This window comes from Cornus florida, unplaced genomic scaffold, assembly GCF_030987335.1.
Source record: "Cornus florida cultivar Cherokee Brave unplaced genomic scaffold, ASM3098733v1 CherokeeBrave_3.0.0_Hap2_Chr02, whole genome shotgun sequence".
NCBI lineage: Eukaryota > Viridiplantae > Streptophyta > Magnoliopsida > Cornales > Cornaceae > Cornus > Cornus florida.
The window spans coordinates 3,928,601-3,947,524 of NW_026775572.1; the positions used below are offsets into that span (position 1 = coordinate 3,928,601).

Sequence of the window (18,924 nt, forward strand, 5' to 3'; positions counted from 1 at the left end):
GGGTGGACACTTGTGTAGTTAAGTGATAAGTTTCTCTGTGAACCCTACGATCTAATTGGCTTTTGGCCTACATGAGTTCAGAAGCCTAATTTGTTGTGGAAAAAGCTGCAAGGCAAATTACACTCATTGCCTCTCATGCCCTATCATAGGTTTTTGAGGTGTACCTTTTGATCTAATGGTAAGATATAAATTGGTTGTTTAAATCACTTGATTTGATATTTGAGTATTTTTCTTTGGCAAATTGTTCACGTTCCAACCGTGAACTCACCCAAATTCGGGAGTGACAAGTGTTTATCTAAAATATATGGTGAATGGTACCATTGAGCGGTGGAAAGAGTACAACATAAATTGGAGTGAATTCCAAACATGTCATCAATGCTAAGGCTCATGCTTGTTGAATCTGAATTTGAGTTAGATCTTAAGGATATACTCAAATTTGTACCTATGATTTGCTTTCAACTTGAGATTGGAGAAAATTTTAATTTCGACTTTTAACTGAATTTCTTTTAATCCCACATTCAAGATGCTCATTTCGTGCTCCCAAACATAGGATATATGAAATTCATATTTGACATCTAACTCATAAAATAAAATTAGTTTGAAATGATCTAATCTATTTTATGCAACTCCAAAAATATAGTCTATTGGCAAGTCTCTCATTCCACATCCTATCCCTTAAAATGGCCAGTGTCTGTGAAGCGCTGGCAAGAGCCGGAGGCAACTTAGCCGGCCTAAGCCCAACCAATATGTAATCTCTCTAAAAAATTTATTTCTTTATGCAATTAGACCGAGCCTAAGCCCAGCCAATATGTAACCTCTCTAAAAATTTTATTTCTGTATACTATTAGACCCTAATCAATAACAGAAGCTCCCACTAAAAGTCTTGTGACTCATTAGTATTTTTCAAAGTGAATAGTGAGATTTCGAGTCTCCAAAGTGGTTGTGTATGAGATTCTGTTCAATGACCAAAAAAAAAAAAAAACTAATTTCTCATATTATTACCTTTCTAAAACTTATTTTCTTACCACAAATTTATTTATTTCCTTATATTATTACGTCCATTAAAACTTATATTTCCTTATTAGATCTCAACAAATTACAGAGATTTAATAGTGAGCCCAAAGAATTATTAAACTCATATTTTCTATCATTAGCTAATCATTTTTTTTTCCCACCTATATTATTACACTAGTTGTATTAATTATTGAGTATATATCTATTCAAATTGAAAGAAAAAAAAAATACTTTTAGCAAAATCTCAATACAAGAATTTAATTAGTATTTTTGCATTTCAAAACGTAAGAAGATGATATTTAAATAAACATAATTAGCATCTTAAGCCTTGTGAGTTGTGAACTTTATTTCATTCCAGTAATCAAGTTTATTATGACAAATTAAAAGAACTTTTATATATTTTTTCAAATTAATATTGAGCCTATGCAATGAATAACTACAGTACTCAAGAGTGAATTTTGATATTTTAAGTGACTCGATACCAAAAAATATTTTTTTTTTTTCACATTTATATATGATGATGATTGAATCTTTCAAATAACACTCATTGCCAACTCGTTTTTAATTCAGATTTAAAATTGTAACCCAAAACTCAAAAAGAAAATAAAAAAATAAAAATAAAAGTAAAAAATAAAAAAGAAGAAGAAGAAGACGACGACTCCAAATCAGATATTGGGTAAAAAAATGCATGCCCTAGCAGGGGTATCTTCCGCCTTATGTAACGGAAAAGAAGTGAAAATTCGAATTGTCTAAAAGTAGAGGGACCTATGTACAAATTCCCATGGCACTATTTGTAATTTACAAAATAACACGGAAATTGAGGTTTGATGCCCTGGTAAAGACCTCCTCGCGATGTTTCAGGAAGAGAACCCGAAAATGGAAGTGGCGAGAGACGAGGGAGAAGAACACTCGCGAATTGACGACGACGACGATGATCCGCCGATGCTGAGTTCTCAAGCTCTCGAAGCCCTCAAAGATTTCTTAACTGAACAAAACCAAAACCTCGTCTCCAACGACGGCGCCGCCGTAGATGGCGGAGGCTTGGACGAGGAGGAGGTGGCACTAGTGTCGGAGGATTGGAGGCTGAGCCAGTTCTGGTACGACCGTGAAACTGCCGAGACCGTTGCCAAAGAAGTTCTCACTCTCTGCGAGTCCATCGATTCTCCGTCGGTGGCTTGCGTTGCTTGCCCTACACTCTATGCTTATCTCAAGGTATATAATTTTTGCGTATATTTTAATTTTATTAATTACCTTTTTTTTAAGCATTATAATAAATTACTATCGATGATGAATATTCTTAAAGTGTTTCAAGTTGTGCTGAAGAATTTGGCTAATGATCGGTTGATTGTTAATCCATTTTTATATTTTCCAACTAAATTCTTTCACAGATTGGATACTATATGGTTCTTTATTTCGGTTATAAAATGGTTACTTTGTAATGAAAAATAATAATAATAATAGATATGATTGATAAAATATTCAATTGAAGAAAAAAAAAATTTAGGTTCCAAGTAGTAAAGTCTTAAACTGATAGATGGTAGTAGTGTCACTGATGTGTCTCATCTTTTACTTTCTTAATATGCATTCACCTACTGCTTTGTCATAACTTGCGACTTCCCTTTCTGTCCTAATCTGAATTTCAGAAAATTGATCCTAATGTTGCCGTTCAACTTCTTGAGTATGACAAACGTTTTGAGCAATATGGAAATGAGTTCACATTCTATGACTACAACCAACCGGAAGAGCTTCCATTATCATTGAAGCATGCATATCGAATTATAGTTGCAGATCCTCCTTACTTGGTAAGAACTTATTTTGCATTGCTGGGAATTTACTTGTAGACCTGCGGGTTCTTTTCCATTTTCGTACTTATTTTATGGCCATTCCATTCATTTAGAGTACTTGAGAAAGAAAGCTTTTCATTTGCTCTTATGATCCTTTCTCTCTGATTTTGCCCGTTTTAACTATTTTTAAGTAGAACTACTTCCTACTAATCTCCTTAACATGGTTCAAGCCTCAAGGTTTTTTTAATTAATATTAGTTTAAGAATGTTTATTTATATATTGTCAAGCACATGGATGTGAATGGGTAATATGATCTTATGAACTTGTATAGCTTTTAGTGCTTGGATTTTAGATGGGATTTTGTATGTTTGTGTTTTCTTTTGTGTGTTAAAATTATGTATGATATTGTGTTGTTTATTATGATTACAGAGTTTTTTTTTTTAATCTTATTTGTAGTAAAGTTTTCTTGTTCATGGTTTTCTTGTTCATGGTTGTTACCTTTTTGGTGCTTTTGCTTTTAAGATTTATTTTACTTCATCTTGAAGACTTGAAACATGTTGCTTTGTTCATCATGGATGGTATGGTGTTTGTCAGGGCTTTGTCGTCTCACGTTCTTGGGCACATGTATCTATTGATGAAATTTGGACAGAAATTAATAAAAGAATGCATAACAAAAAGTGAACTTTTTTATTTTTATTTTTATTTTTTTGAGAAATAAGAAGACGCCTTGCTAATAGAAATCATTCTATAATAAGTACTAAAATTTTCTTTCACCTTTTTTTCATTGTTAGAGAGTCTGCCAAATGCAAAAACAAGTTCAACAGAATAAAAACTCTTTATTCGTTTTGGATTGGGCCAAGTACAAGGCATCTTACCCAAGCTTGGCCCGTTTTTAAGCAAGTTCAGAGACCTGCATTGCAATCTGATTCATATATTTGGGGCTAATCGAACCATATAGCCAACCTGTTTATGTGTGTGTCCATATATACCTTACAATAAAATATGAAGGAAAAATAATTTGGAAAAAGCTCATCATGTGGAGTAGTTCAATTTTGGGGCCTAATTCAAGCCGCAACTGTTGTAATCAGTTGTTGGTTTACTGTAATTAATCGTAGTGATTGGTCCAAGACCCTTTATTCTTCACTGGTTCATGAGATATGAGATTGTGGGTACTGAGTACAATACTTGAACGTAAAATTCACCTCTACATTGCAAGAATAAGGAGCAAATTCTGAGATGGCTGGTTAAAACTGAGATATGTGGAAATTGGACCTAGAAAAAGTGGTCATCTACATGTTTTGACTCATAGACCATGTATCTAATCCTTTTGATAGAATCTTACTAGTTCATCACTTGGAAGAAACAAATTATGGCCAGAATGGCTACTTAATCACTTGTTGTGATTATTTGGCCTATATTCACGAACTTTTCCAAAACACTAGATATACAGACCATTCTGGCTGACAATTTTGTTGCCTACATAAATGCGTGAACGTGTGGGTTCCAATCAAACTACTTAGATCAAAATGTTAAATGACCTAAATACTTCTTTTTGATTTTCTGGGTATTACTTGTTTTCTATATATGTTGTTGCTCTGCAAAGTAGGCAGAAGCACGAGTTTGCGTACAAGAGCAATCACTTTATGCAAGCAATGGCAAACTTTTGGTCCATACATAGCCTACCCCTACCAGCACCTCGCATTGGCGGGATTAATTCTAGATAATGTCCTCATTCCCTTTGTTGATTTGCCTGTTGACTTTAAATAGATTTTTTCAATTGTTCATTTTTTGGTTTCATCGGATGCAAGGGTCCATCAGAGGAAATCTTTTTTTAAAAAAAAAAAATTAAGCTGCCGATTTCGTAAGACTAGTCAGATTTACCTAACCCACCTTATTTGGTAATTAACTTTCTGGATGAATACAGAAGATTTCAAGATATCTGATCATGTATAGAAAGTATATTTCTAAGCTTTAGTGGATTATAACTTCCCAGAAAATATTAAGAGGTCAACTTGCTATGGTGCTATGGATGGAGAGGTTGATCTTTTCTGTATATGGTAGATGTAAACAAACTAATGATAACATTATCGGTGATCCATCCAAGATGCATCTGCTATCATTCAAGTCATTAAATTCACCCATTAATTTATTTCTGTTTGCTATGTGCTTTGTTTCAAAGAATGTGATGTTGTCAATATAGTGGCTTTCTAGCCAGATATTGCACCAAATACTTTCTTTCCTTCTTGGTGGGTCAAAATCATGCACAATGAGGTTTCCTTTTATATATTTCAGTTTTGTCCTATAAATTCTTGTTGGTTTCTTTTTTCTGGCACTTGCTTCTTGTTCCTGTATCTTTCAAAATGGCACTAAGATCAGATGTGACTCACATTATGCAATCTCACATCATTGATCTCCTTCAACTGATTTTTTTATGGCAGAGCAATGAGTGCTTAGAGAAAGTTGCTCAAACAATTTCTTTTCTCGTGCAATCAGGAAAATCTTACTTGCTTCTACTCACAGGTAACTGTTGATTTTGTTTTGGTCTGGACTGGAGTTCCAAGGCTTCTAATTATATATTTTTAATCATAACCCATTAGCAAAGCATATTAGAGTACTAGCTTTTTATATCAGATGTACGGGTATAACAAAACAGATACTTGGATAAGATGACTATTTTACTATCTATACAATGAACTAGAAGTTAGAAAGTGAATAACAAGATAGGCTCATCATAGCCTTTTATATTATGTTATTGGATTGATCCTGTGATTGTTTCTAACCTTTTCTATAATGGATGTAATTGTTATGTTTTTGTTCAGGAGAGGTGCAAAAGGACAGGGCTTCTGAGGTCTTGGGTTTGTGTCCATGTGGTTTTCGGCCTCAACACTCTAGCAAACTTGGCAACGAGTTTCGACTATTCACAAACTATGACCCTGGGATGAGATTGGGAGGGTGGGGACGGGAGGAATAAATACTTTCATTTTCCACACGATTTCAACTACGCAAGTCAGAATTATTATGACTGATTTTCTTTATATGTTATACTTCCAACTCAATTTAACTTATTCCTACTTACCGTTAGTAGCCGACCCCAAGTAGTTGGGAAAAAGCTTGGTTGTTGTTGTTCCTACTTCACGTTGAAAGAAAATGGCTTCCCAGTGATAATGCTTGCTATAATTGTTATAGGCTTCACAACTCTTCTTGGCAGATTTTGTTCGAGAGGAGCCCTGGATCCAAAACTTGTCACCATGGCTGAGATCATCTGATGCAGTTGAACTTTGAACTACAGATTCAGTGCATGGGCCACTTAAGACTCTTGCTTGATTTCTTTTCTCTAAAGGAAAAATGGAGGAATCTTGTCCTAAATGAAATTGACAGCCTAAACTTAGAAGGCATGTTTTTTAATCTTGAATGTTCAAGTGCCAAGAGCAGTTACTTTTTCATATTGTTTTGGTTTTTTGTTCTTCTCACTTTTTCCTTGCTGAAGTTTTGATTTGCAGTTCTGGACTTGTGAAACATTCTGATGCACATGATACAAATTTTTCTGTTTTGCCTGACAATTTAGGGCCTTGAACATGATAGAGAAGCCAGAGATACTAAACTCCGAGCAGCTTTGAATATAAAAAATATGATGCTGGGCTATCTGATTCGAACCCCATGTTTTGAGAAAATTACAACGTGTCAATAGTGTTTTGAGTGTCACGAAATGTAGGAAAGGAAAACCAGTGAAGAGAAGAGGATGATGAAAGCTTAGCATAATGAATTGCAAAATTTGGATGGTAAAAAAACACTGTTGCAAAGTATGAAATAACCAAAAAATAATATTTTTTTTAAAAAGGGGGAAAATTGGTTTCCCGCGTTTCTATCACATGCTTTAATGAGGTTGATAATTTAACATTTTCAGAAATATTCCTAAATAAATAAATAAAAAATAAGAAGAAATGTTGTGTGAAATTTAAGTGTTTCTTCCTCATTGTCTCCTCATATCTCCTCCTTCTTTAATGGTAATCGTAAAAAGGAAAATTTCATTTCTAACACATCCTCTGGCCTTCCTAAAAAATTAAATCTCTCTCATGCAAGGGTAAGAATTTCGCTTTCTATTAAATCTTTATTTCTGCTCTCTTTTTTTCTCCTTATTTCTGCTTTATTCTTTAAACAATCTATTGTCTTATTTTTTTCATCCTAAAGTTTTGAGTTTTTGAGGTAATAATTAGAGACTTAAGTTTTTTTCACTTGTTTTTTTTTTTTTTCACTCACTCAAAAAAAATAAAATTATTTTGAGTTCTCTAAAAACATTTTTTTTTTTAACTAAATTTTTAAAAATATGTCTGCAGTCAGAAAAAAATAATAATAATAATAATACAAAATTTGTTATCTCAGAACTACGGTGGTGGTGGTGAAAGGCGGCGGCGGTGGTAGTGGTGGCGGTGGTGGTGGTGAAAGGCGGTAGTGGTGGTGAAAGGCGGTAGTGGTGGAAGGTGGTGGTTGCGGCAAAGGAAGGCAGTGTCGGTGGTAAAATGAGGTGGTAGCGGTGGTGATGGAACGCGGTGGGCGATGGTGATAGTCGGTGACGGTGGTGGTGGGGGTGGTAGTGGTGGAAATCGGTGGTGGTAGTGGTGAAAGGCGGAGGTGGTTGTGGTAGAAGGTAGTGATAGTTTTTGGACTTGAAACAAGTGGTGGTTTTTGAAATTGGAACATGAGGTTTTTTGGGAAGTGGATTATTTAAAAAAATTTACGTGGAAGTAAAATGGTCATGTCATAGGTTTAGTTATGGAATGAATTTTTATTCCAATGAAATGGTCATTCCCACTTTAAATTACATACCAAATAAATGAATGGTTGGAATAGGTATTTCATTCCATTCATGCACACCAAACGTAACATAATGGTAACAGTGAAAAGGAAAAATTCCTTTCTAACACATCCTCTGGCCTTCCTAAAAAATTAAATCTCTCCCATGCAGGGATAAGAATTTTGCTTTCTATTAAATCTTTATTTCTACTCTTTCTTTCTTTTCTTTTTTTCCCTCCTTATTTCTACTTTATTCTTTGAACAATCTATTGTCTTTTTTTTTTTTTCTTCTTCTTTTTTTTCTTCCTAAAGTTTTGAGTTTTTGAGGTAATAATTAGAGACTTAGTTTTTTTCACTTGTTTTTTTTTTTTTTTTTTCACTTAAAAGACAGTTCTAAAAACTCAAAAAAAAAAAAAAAAAAAAAAAAAAAAAACAAACTATTTTGAGTTCTCTGAATTTTTTTTTTTAAACTAAATTTTTAAAAATCTATATGCAGTTATCGAAAAAAAATACAAAATTTGTTATCTCAGAACAAGTCAACTCAAAAAAACTTTTAAATTTAAGATTCACTCAAAAAAAAAAAATAATAATCGTTGGATCACCTGTGAGACTGAGCTATTATATCATTTGTTTCCCTTTTAGAGTGTAGTAAGTAAGAGAGAAAAGGTCAGCGTAGATATAAAATGAAAGTGTTATAATTTTTTCTATCTCAAGTAAATACTTGTGTTTCTCTTACCTTCACTAGTCAAAGTATTGTCTCCATTTCACTCCTTTTGCTTCGGGTATTTTTATTTTTTTTTTTAAAAGTAAACAAGCTTGAGGAGAAACGAGTAAGGAAGGAAAAAACAATATTGACTTGCGAGTCCGTATGCACTGACCCGCCCCTATGAACCCGCTAGCGTTCTGATTACACGTAATAGTTTCACCCGCCCGAACTTTTGATCCGATTTCGAATCAAGAAGATCCAGAGAACTCCAGAGATCAGTGTTGGTTTCATTTCAGAAACGTTCAAAGTACACCACGTAGAAGACGCAGAAAAATGAGATCAAACGTTGTTTCTGAGGTAAAAACTACAAAGACCAGTCATTCTTCATTCTTTCTTTATTTCTTGCTTCGAAGTGTGTTTGTGTGATATATGCATATGTGAACGTTGTATAGTGTGTTTTGTATACACAGTTTTGCATCCGACACAACAATGGGGTTTTAGGGTTTTTCTTGAATCAAATTCATGCTTCGAATTTTCGATTAGACTGTTGAGTAGATTAACAGCGCGTAATACACTATAAATACCATTCTACGGCATCATATCGGTGCCCCTGTTTCTTGGGCGACGTTGAAGAAACTAGTGGTTTTGAATGAATGGGAAACCCTAATTATGCCATATGTTAGATTTTTTGTCATATTTTTATTTCTTTCGTTAGGTGTCTGATGTTTTGTCTATATCAAGGAACCCCTGCGTATAAAGAAGATGATTACCTTCTGTGGATGATAATTGAAGTTTCTTTTGAAGTGTTTTTTGAGTCGAAAGTGCTATGAATTTGACTACAAAGAAATTTTGCTCGTTGGTTATGTTTTTGAGTGGTTTTGAAGAGGCAATCTGATTTATTTCTCATTTTCCTCTTCAGTAGTCAGTTGGTGGAAGATGTAATTAGTAGTTAAATACAGTACAATTTGTAGTGACTAGTATTTTAAACCATGCATAATAAAAGGAAATAATGATATGTGTCCATTGTTTGCTAGAATATATAATCGTGGTAATGGAAAAATGGAAAACAGAATTCATGTGCCTGACCCCATCCATATGGGATAAAGGCAAGGATGATGATGATATATTCCAGGTGTTTGAGTGAGTGCATTTTGTTGATCATTGAAAATTATAAAACGATATGAACAAGCAAATAGAAAAGGTAATAATGGATACATTTGATGAACACGTACATCTATTTCTTTTTCCCTAATTAATGCCCGTATTGAACTATCAATGCTTTCTCTTTTTCCATAATCTAAAATGGAAAAAAATAATTGGAGTTATAAGGTTTTCAGGTGGTTGGGTGACTCTTTAGGGATTAGTCTTGATTTAAATGATTTATGAACACCAAAAAATTCATTAGAATTAAAGAGGTTGAATTTATGTTTTTACCTTATTCTTTGGTTTAACCATATTCTCTTTGACAAACTATATTCTTGTGGTGTGTATAGGCAGGATTGCCTACCAGGGTGGGCCAATGGTGGGAAGGCATTCCATTTGTTACTTCAGCAGTGGTGATTGTCTGTGGAGCCATTTACTTGGTCTGTCTTTTGTTTGGATACGATTCTTTTGTTGAAGTATGCTTCTTGCCCTCGGAAATTATTTCAAGGTTTCAAGGTACATCCTCTTAGGGTGATTCATTAGTTACAGATTATCCAGTGTATCTTATCATTGCGGTGTAAGAATTTAGTTATGGGAAACCTCATTCCATGACATTATGGGTACTCCTGAATTGTGAAACAATTATAGATTAATAGTTTGTATATGACTTTATCTTTCTAATAATATATTTTATTTTAAAAATGCATTCTTTCGCTCGTTCATTGCTTTTTCTTATCAATGCTGAGATAAGTGAGGAATTATCTTGGGCCACTTTGCTTGTGATGTCTGACACGTCTTCTTTTGGCTGTGATTGCCTAAAAGAACATAGGTATGATTTCAGTGGCCTTTGTGATCTATTGGGGGCTGAGGTTTGATTCCTCAATCCATACAATTTTTTTTTTGGTCTTTTCTGTTCTTTGTTATCTCTCCTACACTGTTATGTAACATAGATATTCATGTACAATATATGATATCCCGAGCATTTTGATTTCAGTTTAACCTTCAAGCACCTTATTGAAGGCCTGAAATATTAGATCTATATTAGTAACCATTGCAGTTTCATAGTTCAATTGAGTATCAATATTGAGGATCTGAAGTTTGAACGAATACTCAAACTGGTGCAGTTCTGATAAGGCTGATTGTGTGCTAGACAATGTTTAGGCTATTCTCAGGTCATGCACAATGCAGTGTTAAATATAAGCAGATTGGCTCATGCTAGATATTACCTCAGGCTGAAGATGTATGAAAAAGGACTTTTTTTTTTTCGGACTGGTCGCTATATACTTTTTTTCCCGGACTGGTCGCTATAATTTTTTTTTTAAATGCATATGATTTATTTTAGTTATTTGATGAAAGGCATATAATTTCTAAGGTAAAATATCCTTTCGATTCCTTACCAGAAAAGATCTTTTTCCTAAACCTGCAGACTCATGACTTTGGTTAAGGCTGCAGCTTTGACCTCTTTGGCTGCCTAAATCTTAAGCGTACGACTTAGTCGGTGGGCTTTGGACCAGTCCAGTCCTGTCTCCAGCATTAGATTTCTGATCACATGGCTGGTCATTTTGATCTGTCACCCAGTTTTCATATATTATCCTAATTCTGGATCAAAAATTAATATATACATATATATTTATATTATGCATGTTATTCAGGTTGAGTCACTGGCTGGTTCTGGTTGTATGGAAATTCCTTTTTTAAGAATGGAAAATTTTACTACATAAGTTTGCTTTTCAGTTTCATTTTTCTTTTGTTCCTTAAAGTTAGAAAGATTGAGGCTGTTAAACTTGTTTTGGTCTTAGTATTGCCTTTAATTGTTTAAAATGTACAAATTATAATTTATGAAAAAGTGATAATATATTGCTTTATCATACAGAAAATGATGCACTACGTAGATAAATCTCGTTACTTCCACAATTGATTCATTCTTGATATCCTTAACCTCTTCAATGTCATCATCATCTTCTAGTGACAATAATTTTTTATCAAATTATATTTTACGAACAATCTCGTGACTTAAGGATGAATTAGCATTTTATCATAAAGTCAAATTTCTTTTGAATTAGTTATTATTCATTGGCTCAAGGGTTTATTTATGCATTTATGTGACTTCGGAGTTCAATTTTAGAGTTTAATTGATGTGACTGGTCAATATAGTATCTCAGTATCTCAAATATATTTGACATATCGTATGTAAAAATATATATACAATTTTGTGTATATTGTTATATCCTAATAATTTTTTTTTTTTTCCAAAAATTATTAATTATTAGGTTATAGAATTATTTAACAATTTTTCATTGAACCAAGTTTGCTCCTGCAACAATTATCAATTACTCCCTGTGTCCCATATTAGCAGTCTATCTTTCTTTTTTGGATTGTCCCTAAATACTTGTCCCATTTGAAAAGTCAAAACAAATAAAAGCAATCTGCTCATAATTATAGTTTAAGTTTTCAAAAATCTTCCAACTTGATAACATACATATTTAAACTTGAAAGGACAACATGGTAATTTTACAATGCATTAATTGCATGTCCCTTAAAAAGTTATAAAACGAAAAAGGACTACTAACATGGGACGGAAGGAGTATTGAACTATTAACTATCAAATATTTATTACTGTAGAGTTGACTTCGTTCTTGCCTTCAATAAGATATCCATCTTAATTTCAATCACCATAAAATATTATTATTAGAGTTTTGATTGTAGTTATTTTTTTTTTTTTTGCAGTGCACAGGTTTTACACCTCTATTCTTTTTCACGGTTCTATGCTACATGTTCTATTCAATATGATGGCTTTGGTTCCTTTGGGCTCTGAGCTGGAGAGAGTTATGGGATCTGTCCGCTTGTTGTACATGATAATTCTATTGGCTACAAGCAATGCAATATTTCATCTTCTAATAGCACTACTGGCTGCCCATAATCCCTTCCACCAATATCAGTATCTCATGGATGAGTGTGCCATAGGCTTCTCGGGAGTTTTATTCTCTATGATCGTCATAGAGACGAGTCTAAGTGGAGTTCAGTCTAGAAGGTTTGTTTCCCCTGTGGACTTCTAAATAATGTCACCTTGCATGATAGGATTTTTTTTTTTTTTATGTGAATCCTTCTCAATTGTTTGTCCATATGTGGAATAAATGTACGCATGCAAATGCTTGATGGGTTACACGCACACATTCATGGAGTGGATCCGTGATCACAAACTGTTGTAGTTTGCATCTAATTATCTAACAGCAATTAACAGTTCTTTTATTTCTCGTCCAATCTAGTGGGGTCATCTACTGAGTACTGATTGTTGTCTTTGTTTCCTGCAGTATGTTCGGATTATTCAATGTTCCTGCTAAATGGTAAATGAACGTGCTGAGTGATCTGCTTGATTTTCTCATTCTTTTCATTTTAAAATGTTATATGTAAAACTTTCAATTTTAATATCTGTGTCAGGTATGCATGGATCTTATTGGTAGTGTTCCAGCTTCTTATGACCAATGTATCACTACTTGGACATCTATGTGGCATTTTATCAGGATTTGCATGTGTGTATCTCCATTCCTCCCAAGATCTACAATTACATTTCCAACTACAATCCTTTTTCTTTTTTTTTATAACTACAATCCTTTTCTTCTACAATTACATTTCCAACTACAATCCTTTTCTTTCTTTCTTCTTCAATAATAATTTAGGAAGTCACTGGATATACTCACAATACATTCTTTTTTCCATCAGATACCAGTGGGTTATTCAACCTTATAATACCTGGAACATCCTTCTTTTCAGCCATCGAATCCTTCTCTTGGCTTGTAAGTATCTGCAAAGCATTGGCTTTCAATTACAAACTGCTTTGCCCTTCCTTTTCTGTCTGAAGATTGTATGTGTCTACCTTTTGTATAGAAATAGGATAATTACATAATGGATACGATCTGAACTGTCTGTTGATTTGTCTGCCTTTGATCCTTCAATTTTGTTTTTTGTGGCATCTGAAGGTGTAATGTAACTATCACCAAAAAAGACATTAAACATTTACACTGACAAAAATTTTCTAAATCCTATTAATAGTACTTCACATGTAAAGCAATGAACTCGTTTAAATGTGAGCTGAACATAATGGGATGATTCATTTCCCAAGAGACACATACAGGCATGTAACAGATCTACTTATTTCTTTAACTTCACTATGGTTAAACATTATAGAATGCATCTTACTGCTAGAGTGTTTCTTAAATTCTTAGTGCTGTTGGTAAATTAGCGTACAGTATGTGTACAAAACATGTAGGTACATCCTTCAAAATTTTACTTCTGTTTTCCATGTTACTTTTTCCTTTTGTCTGTACAATATCCTTCAAAGTCGCTGGCAATTCTAAGGTAGTAAAGAAAACTGTAAAAGTATCCTGAAAGAGAACTGAACTAAGAGAGTTAGATTTGAAAAATTAATCAGCAAAGGGAAAAGGCAAGTATTTGATAAAAGTGCTGATTGGACATTTTGTGTTAGCAAATATTGGTCATCTAGGAATCATAGGTTAGCACCTCACTAAAAACACTTCACATGGGTATCAAAAGTGCAGTGGCAGGGCCTTGCCTAGCTGGAGTCCCTAGGCAAGCACCTGGAGTGTCTTTGACAAACACTTGGGGTGTGGTCTGCCTCCCTCTTGATAGCTAATAGTTCTACAGTTTACATTTTGTACTTTTCAACTTGTGTTGCATTTTTAAGTAAATGACATTTTTGATTTCATCTTCTGTTTATCCTACTTAAAGATGTCTTATAACTGCATAAAAAAATTGTATTACATGGAAAATAAGTACATGTATGAATTGAATAATGTGTTGTTTTTCATGTGAACATTAATGATATATAAGCATGCATCAGTATGAGCTTTTTGGGTTTGATTTTCAGGCAACTTGTGTGAGGCGACCAAAATTTATATTGTGCACTGGCGGAAATTCTTCAGGCTATATCCCCACATATTCAAGTCAAAATACAACATCCAGGTAGAGTCTGCAATTTTGGTTTTACTTAGTCCCTTTACATAACTTCTAATTTGATATTTTATAACAGTGGGTTGCTTTCCGGAAATATGTGGAGAAATCTTTCTTCGTGGATGCCAGAAAGGGAAACATCTGCTCAGGTATTGAGAATATTCTCAGCAATGTTGAAAATGGCTGTCTTAGATGTATATTTGTGTGTGGCGTAAATTTTTATACATAATTCATAAGTTTAATTGAGTATGTGCCTGTAAGTTTTTATACATAAATCATAGGTTTAATTGAGTATGTGCCTGTATGTGTTGGAAGCAGTGCTGCATTCTTTTTTACTCTTGCTGCAGTACTTCATCTTGTTTTTGGGACTTTTTTTCCCCCTGGTTCAATAATGCTGCTATATAATTCTTTCTTTCTTTTTTTTTCTAGTTGGTTACCACCCCCCCTCCTTCCCAAGGAATTGTTTGCACGTAGCAGGAATCAATCCTGAGACCTGATGCTTCATGAGGCACCAGGGTCCAAGTCATTTCCAACTAGGCCAACCCCTTGGGCTTTGCTATATAATTCTTACTTCTTTAATAGGACAACCTGTTGTTTTAGTTGATGTTCTCTGTTCTTCTACATTTGCCAGTTGACTTTTGCTAATTATGGATGCTTCTAACACACGGATAAGCTGGACCTTTTACATTTCTGACCATTTTAATTTTGATATGAAACATAGATAGTGTGGTTCAAGAAGGGTTTGGCCCCTCATATTAACTTGGAGTTGCAAAATTTGAACAAGAGAAGAAAATGGATACTCTTAAGGCCTTGTTACTTGGTTTTCATTATGGTGACCGAAGTAAATGAAATCAGGCAGCAAGCATACGCTGGAATTATTTAGCACCGGCTATCTATAGAGTTCAGAGTAGTGTCTCTCCTATAGCATTTATCATCGTCGGTCTTTTAATCTAAAAAAGTGATCAGGTTGAGGGTCAGAACAGTTGGTCCCGCCGCTATTGAAAGTTTGAAACTAAGACATAATTCCACTGTGTTGATCAATAAAATTCAGAATTCCATGGTAGCTTAAAAGTAAAAATAGTTCAAAATTCCATCATATTAATAATTATATGGCTATTTATTGTCAAATGCTCATTTTTAGGTTGCGCACTTGGAACTTCAGTATAACCGTATAAGTGTTTTTTAATTGTAAGGAATTTATATTTAAAATACAATTTTATTTAATTGCACTGAATTGATCATTGGTGTAAAATCCATGACAGCTTACAAAAAACAAATATGTCCAAGTTTTCACAAGAAAGAGCGACTTGTGATATTATGATTACACAATTTCAACTCAGTACTTGAGCTAGCTTTCTCAAGATTGTCAAGAAAAAGTGATATTGTGAATGTGTCGTTTGTTGCATGTTTCTTTACATATATGTCATAAATTGTTGATCTTGACTCTTGATGATGTTGACAAATTTGTTAGCTTGGAATTTGTAACTTTGCAGACATGGACAAATGTGTTAGCTTATGTATATGGACCTTGTGAGCTTGGCGTTAATAAATTGTAGATCTGGACAAATGTGTCGTACACACACACCATGTATATAAACCTTGTGATTTGGTAGTCTCCCCCTCGTTTGATCCACTCTTTTTCTTATTCTAAAAGACATCATTAAAATGTTACTTATCAAAAAAAAAAAAAAAAAAAAAACAAAAAGATATCATTGAAATGTTAATTTATTTGTAGCTATGTACTAGTTCATGTAATATGTAATCTTAACAATTATTCTACCGAAGTTCTGATACCGTGAATACTTGAAATCAATCTTGGTGTTGGTCCAAACAGTAAGTCTAACAGTGCACGCATCCTCATTTTGTACTGATATGGAATTATACCATCATAATCCCTAAGCACAAATCCTGTAGCCTCAAATGTTTTCTGGTACATCTTTTTTTTTTTGTGTGTGTGTCTCCCCCTCCTTTTGGTCTTCTCATAAGTTGTCATTTCAATATGCAGACAGCCCAAGACAGTAGATTCCCTGGGAGGGGAAGGTCTCTTGGTTCTGGTCGAAGTCAAACAGTTTCTACCTTAAGTTCTGATTCAAGCCTGCAGGCAAGACTCTTGGATAATAGCAGCAGCCCTAATCATCCATCAGGTCCAGCAGCAATTAGTGCAGGACAGCAGATTTTAGATGGAAGGTATTATGAAAAGTCCATTGGTGCATCTTAGTGAACTAACTGGTTCTCATAGTTTATAAAGATCATTGATTGGATGATAAATTAGATTTGATATGAATTGAAGCTTCGAGTTTGGTTTTAATTTGTGATTCTGTTCTACTTCTTGAGAAATCTTGCCAAGTTTATAAAGAGATTAATTGGATTATGATCCCTTAGAGTTGAACATGTGCCTTTTAATGTTGTTTGAATATGTTTTTATTTGGTTAAAAAAAATGTTTCTCTTCATGTAAGTTCAAAAAAGTACATATTTACTGGGTTGGACATTCAGAGGGAATTTGTTGTGAAATATGCAGCTGAGTTGTCCTCCCTTTCTCTAGCTTACAGAAAACAAAATATCACGAGGAAAATTATCAGAAAATACATTTTAGATCAAAATGACCACTGTTGCCTCTGAAATATGATTGGAAAATTATCTAGTGATTTGAATAGATCTAGAATCTGTTGCGTGAACAAGTGGGCTTTGCCAGATTTACAATAGATAATCCTAGATTGTTGCAGTGAAGTGGACCATGAATGATAGGTATCACTTTTTTCCAATCTAAATGTGGTCTTTCATTGTTTGACTTTTCAGGCAGGCAGTGGTAGATGGTTTAACTACTGCCGGTGGCCTTCCAAGCCATCAGGTTAGTTTTTTCGATATAAGAGTTGGGCTCTTGCCTCCTTTTTGTCTTTCTGGTTCTCAAACATTTTTGTTTTACTTGGCTGCTGACTTTAGGGCTCAGTTGTGTCTGATGAAGATATCCAAAAGCTTGTAGCAATGGGTTTTGAAAAGGTAAAATCATTGCCTATATCTTGCATACCTACATGGTTTTGTTTTAATTTATTGGTTTCCTTTTCGCGTTATACTTGGACGACCCAAGGGATTTTTGAAGATCGAAAAATATGTTACCACATTCTTTTGAGTGAGATTTAGGATCATAGCTGAAAACAACTTATCCAAAGAAAAATGGGTGTGATCATATAGCTGAAAATATGTATTCATTCTTGATGTTTACTTCAATGTGCATGTATCAAAGTGAAATGGGGGATTTTGAGTGTGAGTGCCTTTGGATTGTTTCAGACACAGGTTGAAGTTGCAGTGGCAGCTGCTGATGGGGATTTAAATGTAGCAGTGGAAATTCTTATGAGCCAACAGGTATATATTTGAGGCTCATGATTACTTATAAATATATATGTGTGTGTATATATAGAGGGGTCATGATTCAGTAGTCCTGGTGACTGAATTCTCACTGACTGATTATTTTATCTGACAGTAAGCAGGGTAAATCGTAATAGACTGCTCGTACTTGGACTTCATGAAGACCTCCCATGAACAAAGAGTTCTCTTCTGGATATTATATTTTCTGACAGGCATTTTTCTTTCTTTTTTCTTTTTTTTATATCCTATTTTAGAGAGGGGGTGGTGGTGTATGAGAAAGGAGGAGTGGGGAGATATTTTGATGTGTACACAATCATACAAACTTTTCTCAGAAGGAAAGGAGATAGTGTAACTGAAATTCAACTTGATGGGTAAATTGTTATCTTGAAAACTTTATGTATTGGTTATTGAACTTGAAGATGCATTGGCAGTTTGGAACTTCGTTGCTACCCAACTTGATTGATGTCTTTATGTATTTTGATGGACAATTTAAGGCGATAGATTTCTAGTTCCACTTTCAGACCAAATTTAGAGCTCAATTTTGTGCTATGATGTGTTCTGCTGTTACTTTTATGTTATGATGTTCTAAATTTTTACAATGTGGCATAATGACACCATTAGGAAATTATTTCAAATACACTTGAACCTAATTGTTCAAGGTTCCTTTTTTGTTTCAATGATCTTTTGTAAATTCGTTATATGATAACAGTTTTAAGTAGTAAACTCCATGTCTTCTCGTAATGGAATGAATAGATTTTGCATCTTCAGATGAAATTAAATATTGAGGTTAGAGAGCAGGAATGGTTGGAGACCAAAGAGAGGGTTTTTTTTCAGGTTCGCTAATTAACCGAAAGAAAATTAGGCAAACAAATTTTGGGAGACTAGAAGATATAAATTAGACTCACCAATATAAATATTTTCATCTCTTTTGACGGAACTCAAAAAAAAAAAGCCCCAAAGAGAAAAGTTGAATTCATATAAAAAGGTACCAAACAAAAGGTATTTTTAGCCGAATAATATCTCTATTTTGATTGGACTAAAGGTACCAAACAAAAGGTATTTTAAGCTGAATAAATTCTCTATTTAAAAAAATAAAATAAAATAAAATAAATAAAAGAAGAAGAAGAAGAAGAAGTCCCAAAAAAATTATATCA

The 18,924-nt window shown here is 33.8% G+C and overlaps 2 protein-coding genes across 3 annotated transcripts; both read left to right on the plus strand.

The window, feature by feature from the left end:
- The first annotated feature begins 1,814 nt into the window (after window positions 1–1,814).
- LOC132293179 (uncharacterized) lies at window positions 1,815–6,241 on the plus strand. The gene is made up of 4 exons (XM_059790534.1): window positions 1,815–2,226; window positions 2,658–2,816; window positions 5,237–5,318; window positions 5,618–6,241. Exons 1-4 carry the CDS (start codon window positions 1,867–1,869, stop codon window positions 5,767–5,769), a joined length of 753 nt encoding a protein of 250 aa, XP_059646517.1. The 5' UTR covers window positions 1,815–1,866; the 3' UTR covers window positions 5,770–6,241.
- A 2,260-nt stretch (window positions 6,242–8,501) lies between these two features.
- Window positions 8,502–18,224, plus strand: LOC132293182 (rhomboid-like protein 15). 2 transcript variants are annotated; one of them, XM_059790542.1, is made up of 13 exons: window positions 8,502–8,652; window positions 9,789–9,954; window positions 12,166–12,469; window positions 12,750–12,782; window positions 12,877–12,968; window positions 13,159–13,232; window positions 14,324–14,418; window positions 14,486–14,555; window positions 16,412–16,593; window positions 17,204–17,255; window positions 17,348–17,404; window positions 17,693–17,767; window positions 17,886–18,224. In XM_059790542.1, exons 1-13 carry the CDS (start codon window positions 8,629–8,631, stop codon window positions 17,886–17,888), a joined length of 1,227 nt encoding a protein of 408 aa, XP_059646525.1. In that variant the 5' UTR covers window positions 8,502–8,628; the 3' UTR covers window positions 17,889–18,224. The 2 variants fall into 2 exon arrangements, with proteins under 2 accessions (XP_059646525.1, XP_059646524.1); XM_059790541.1 differs by lacking the exon at window positions 17,886–18,224 and having other exon boundaries at window positions 17,693–17,779.
- The last annotated feature ends 700 nt before the right edge of the window (window positions 18,225–18,924 follow it).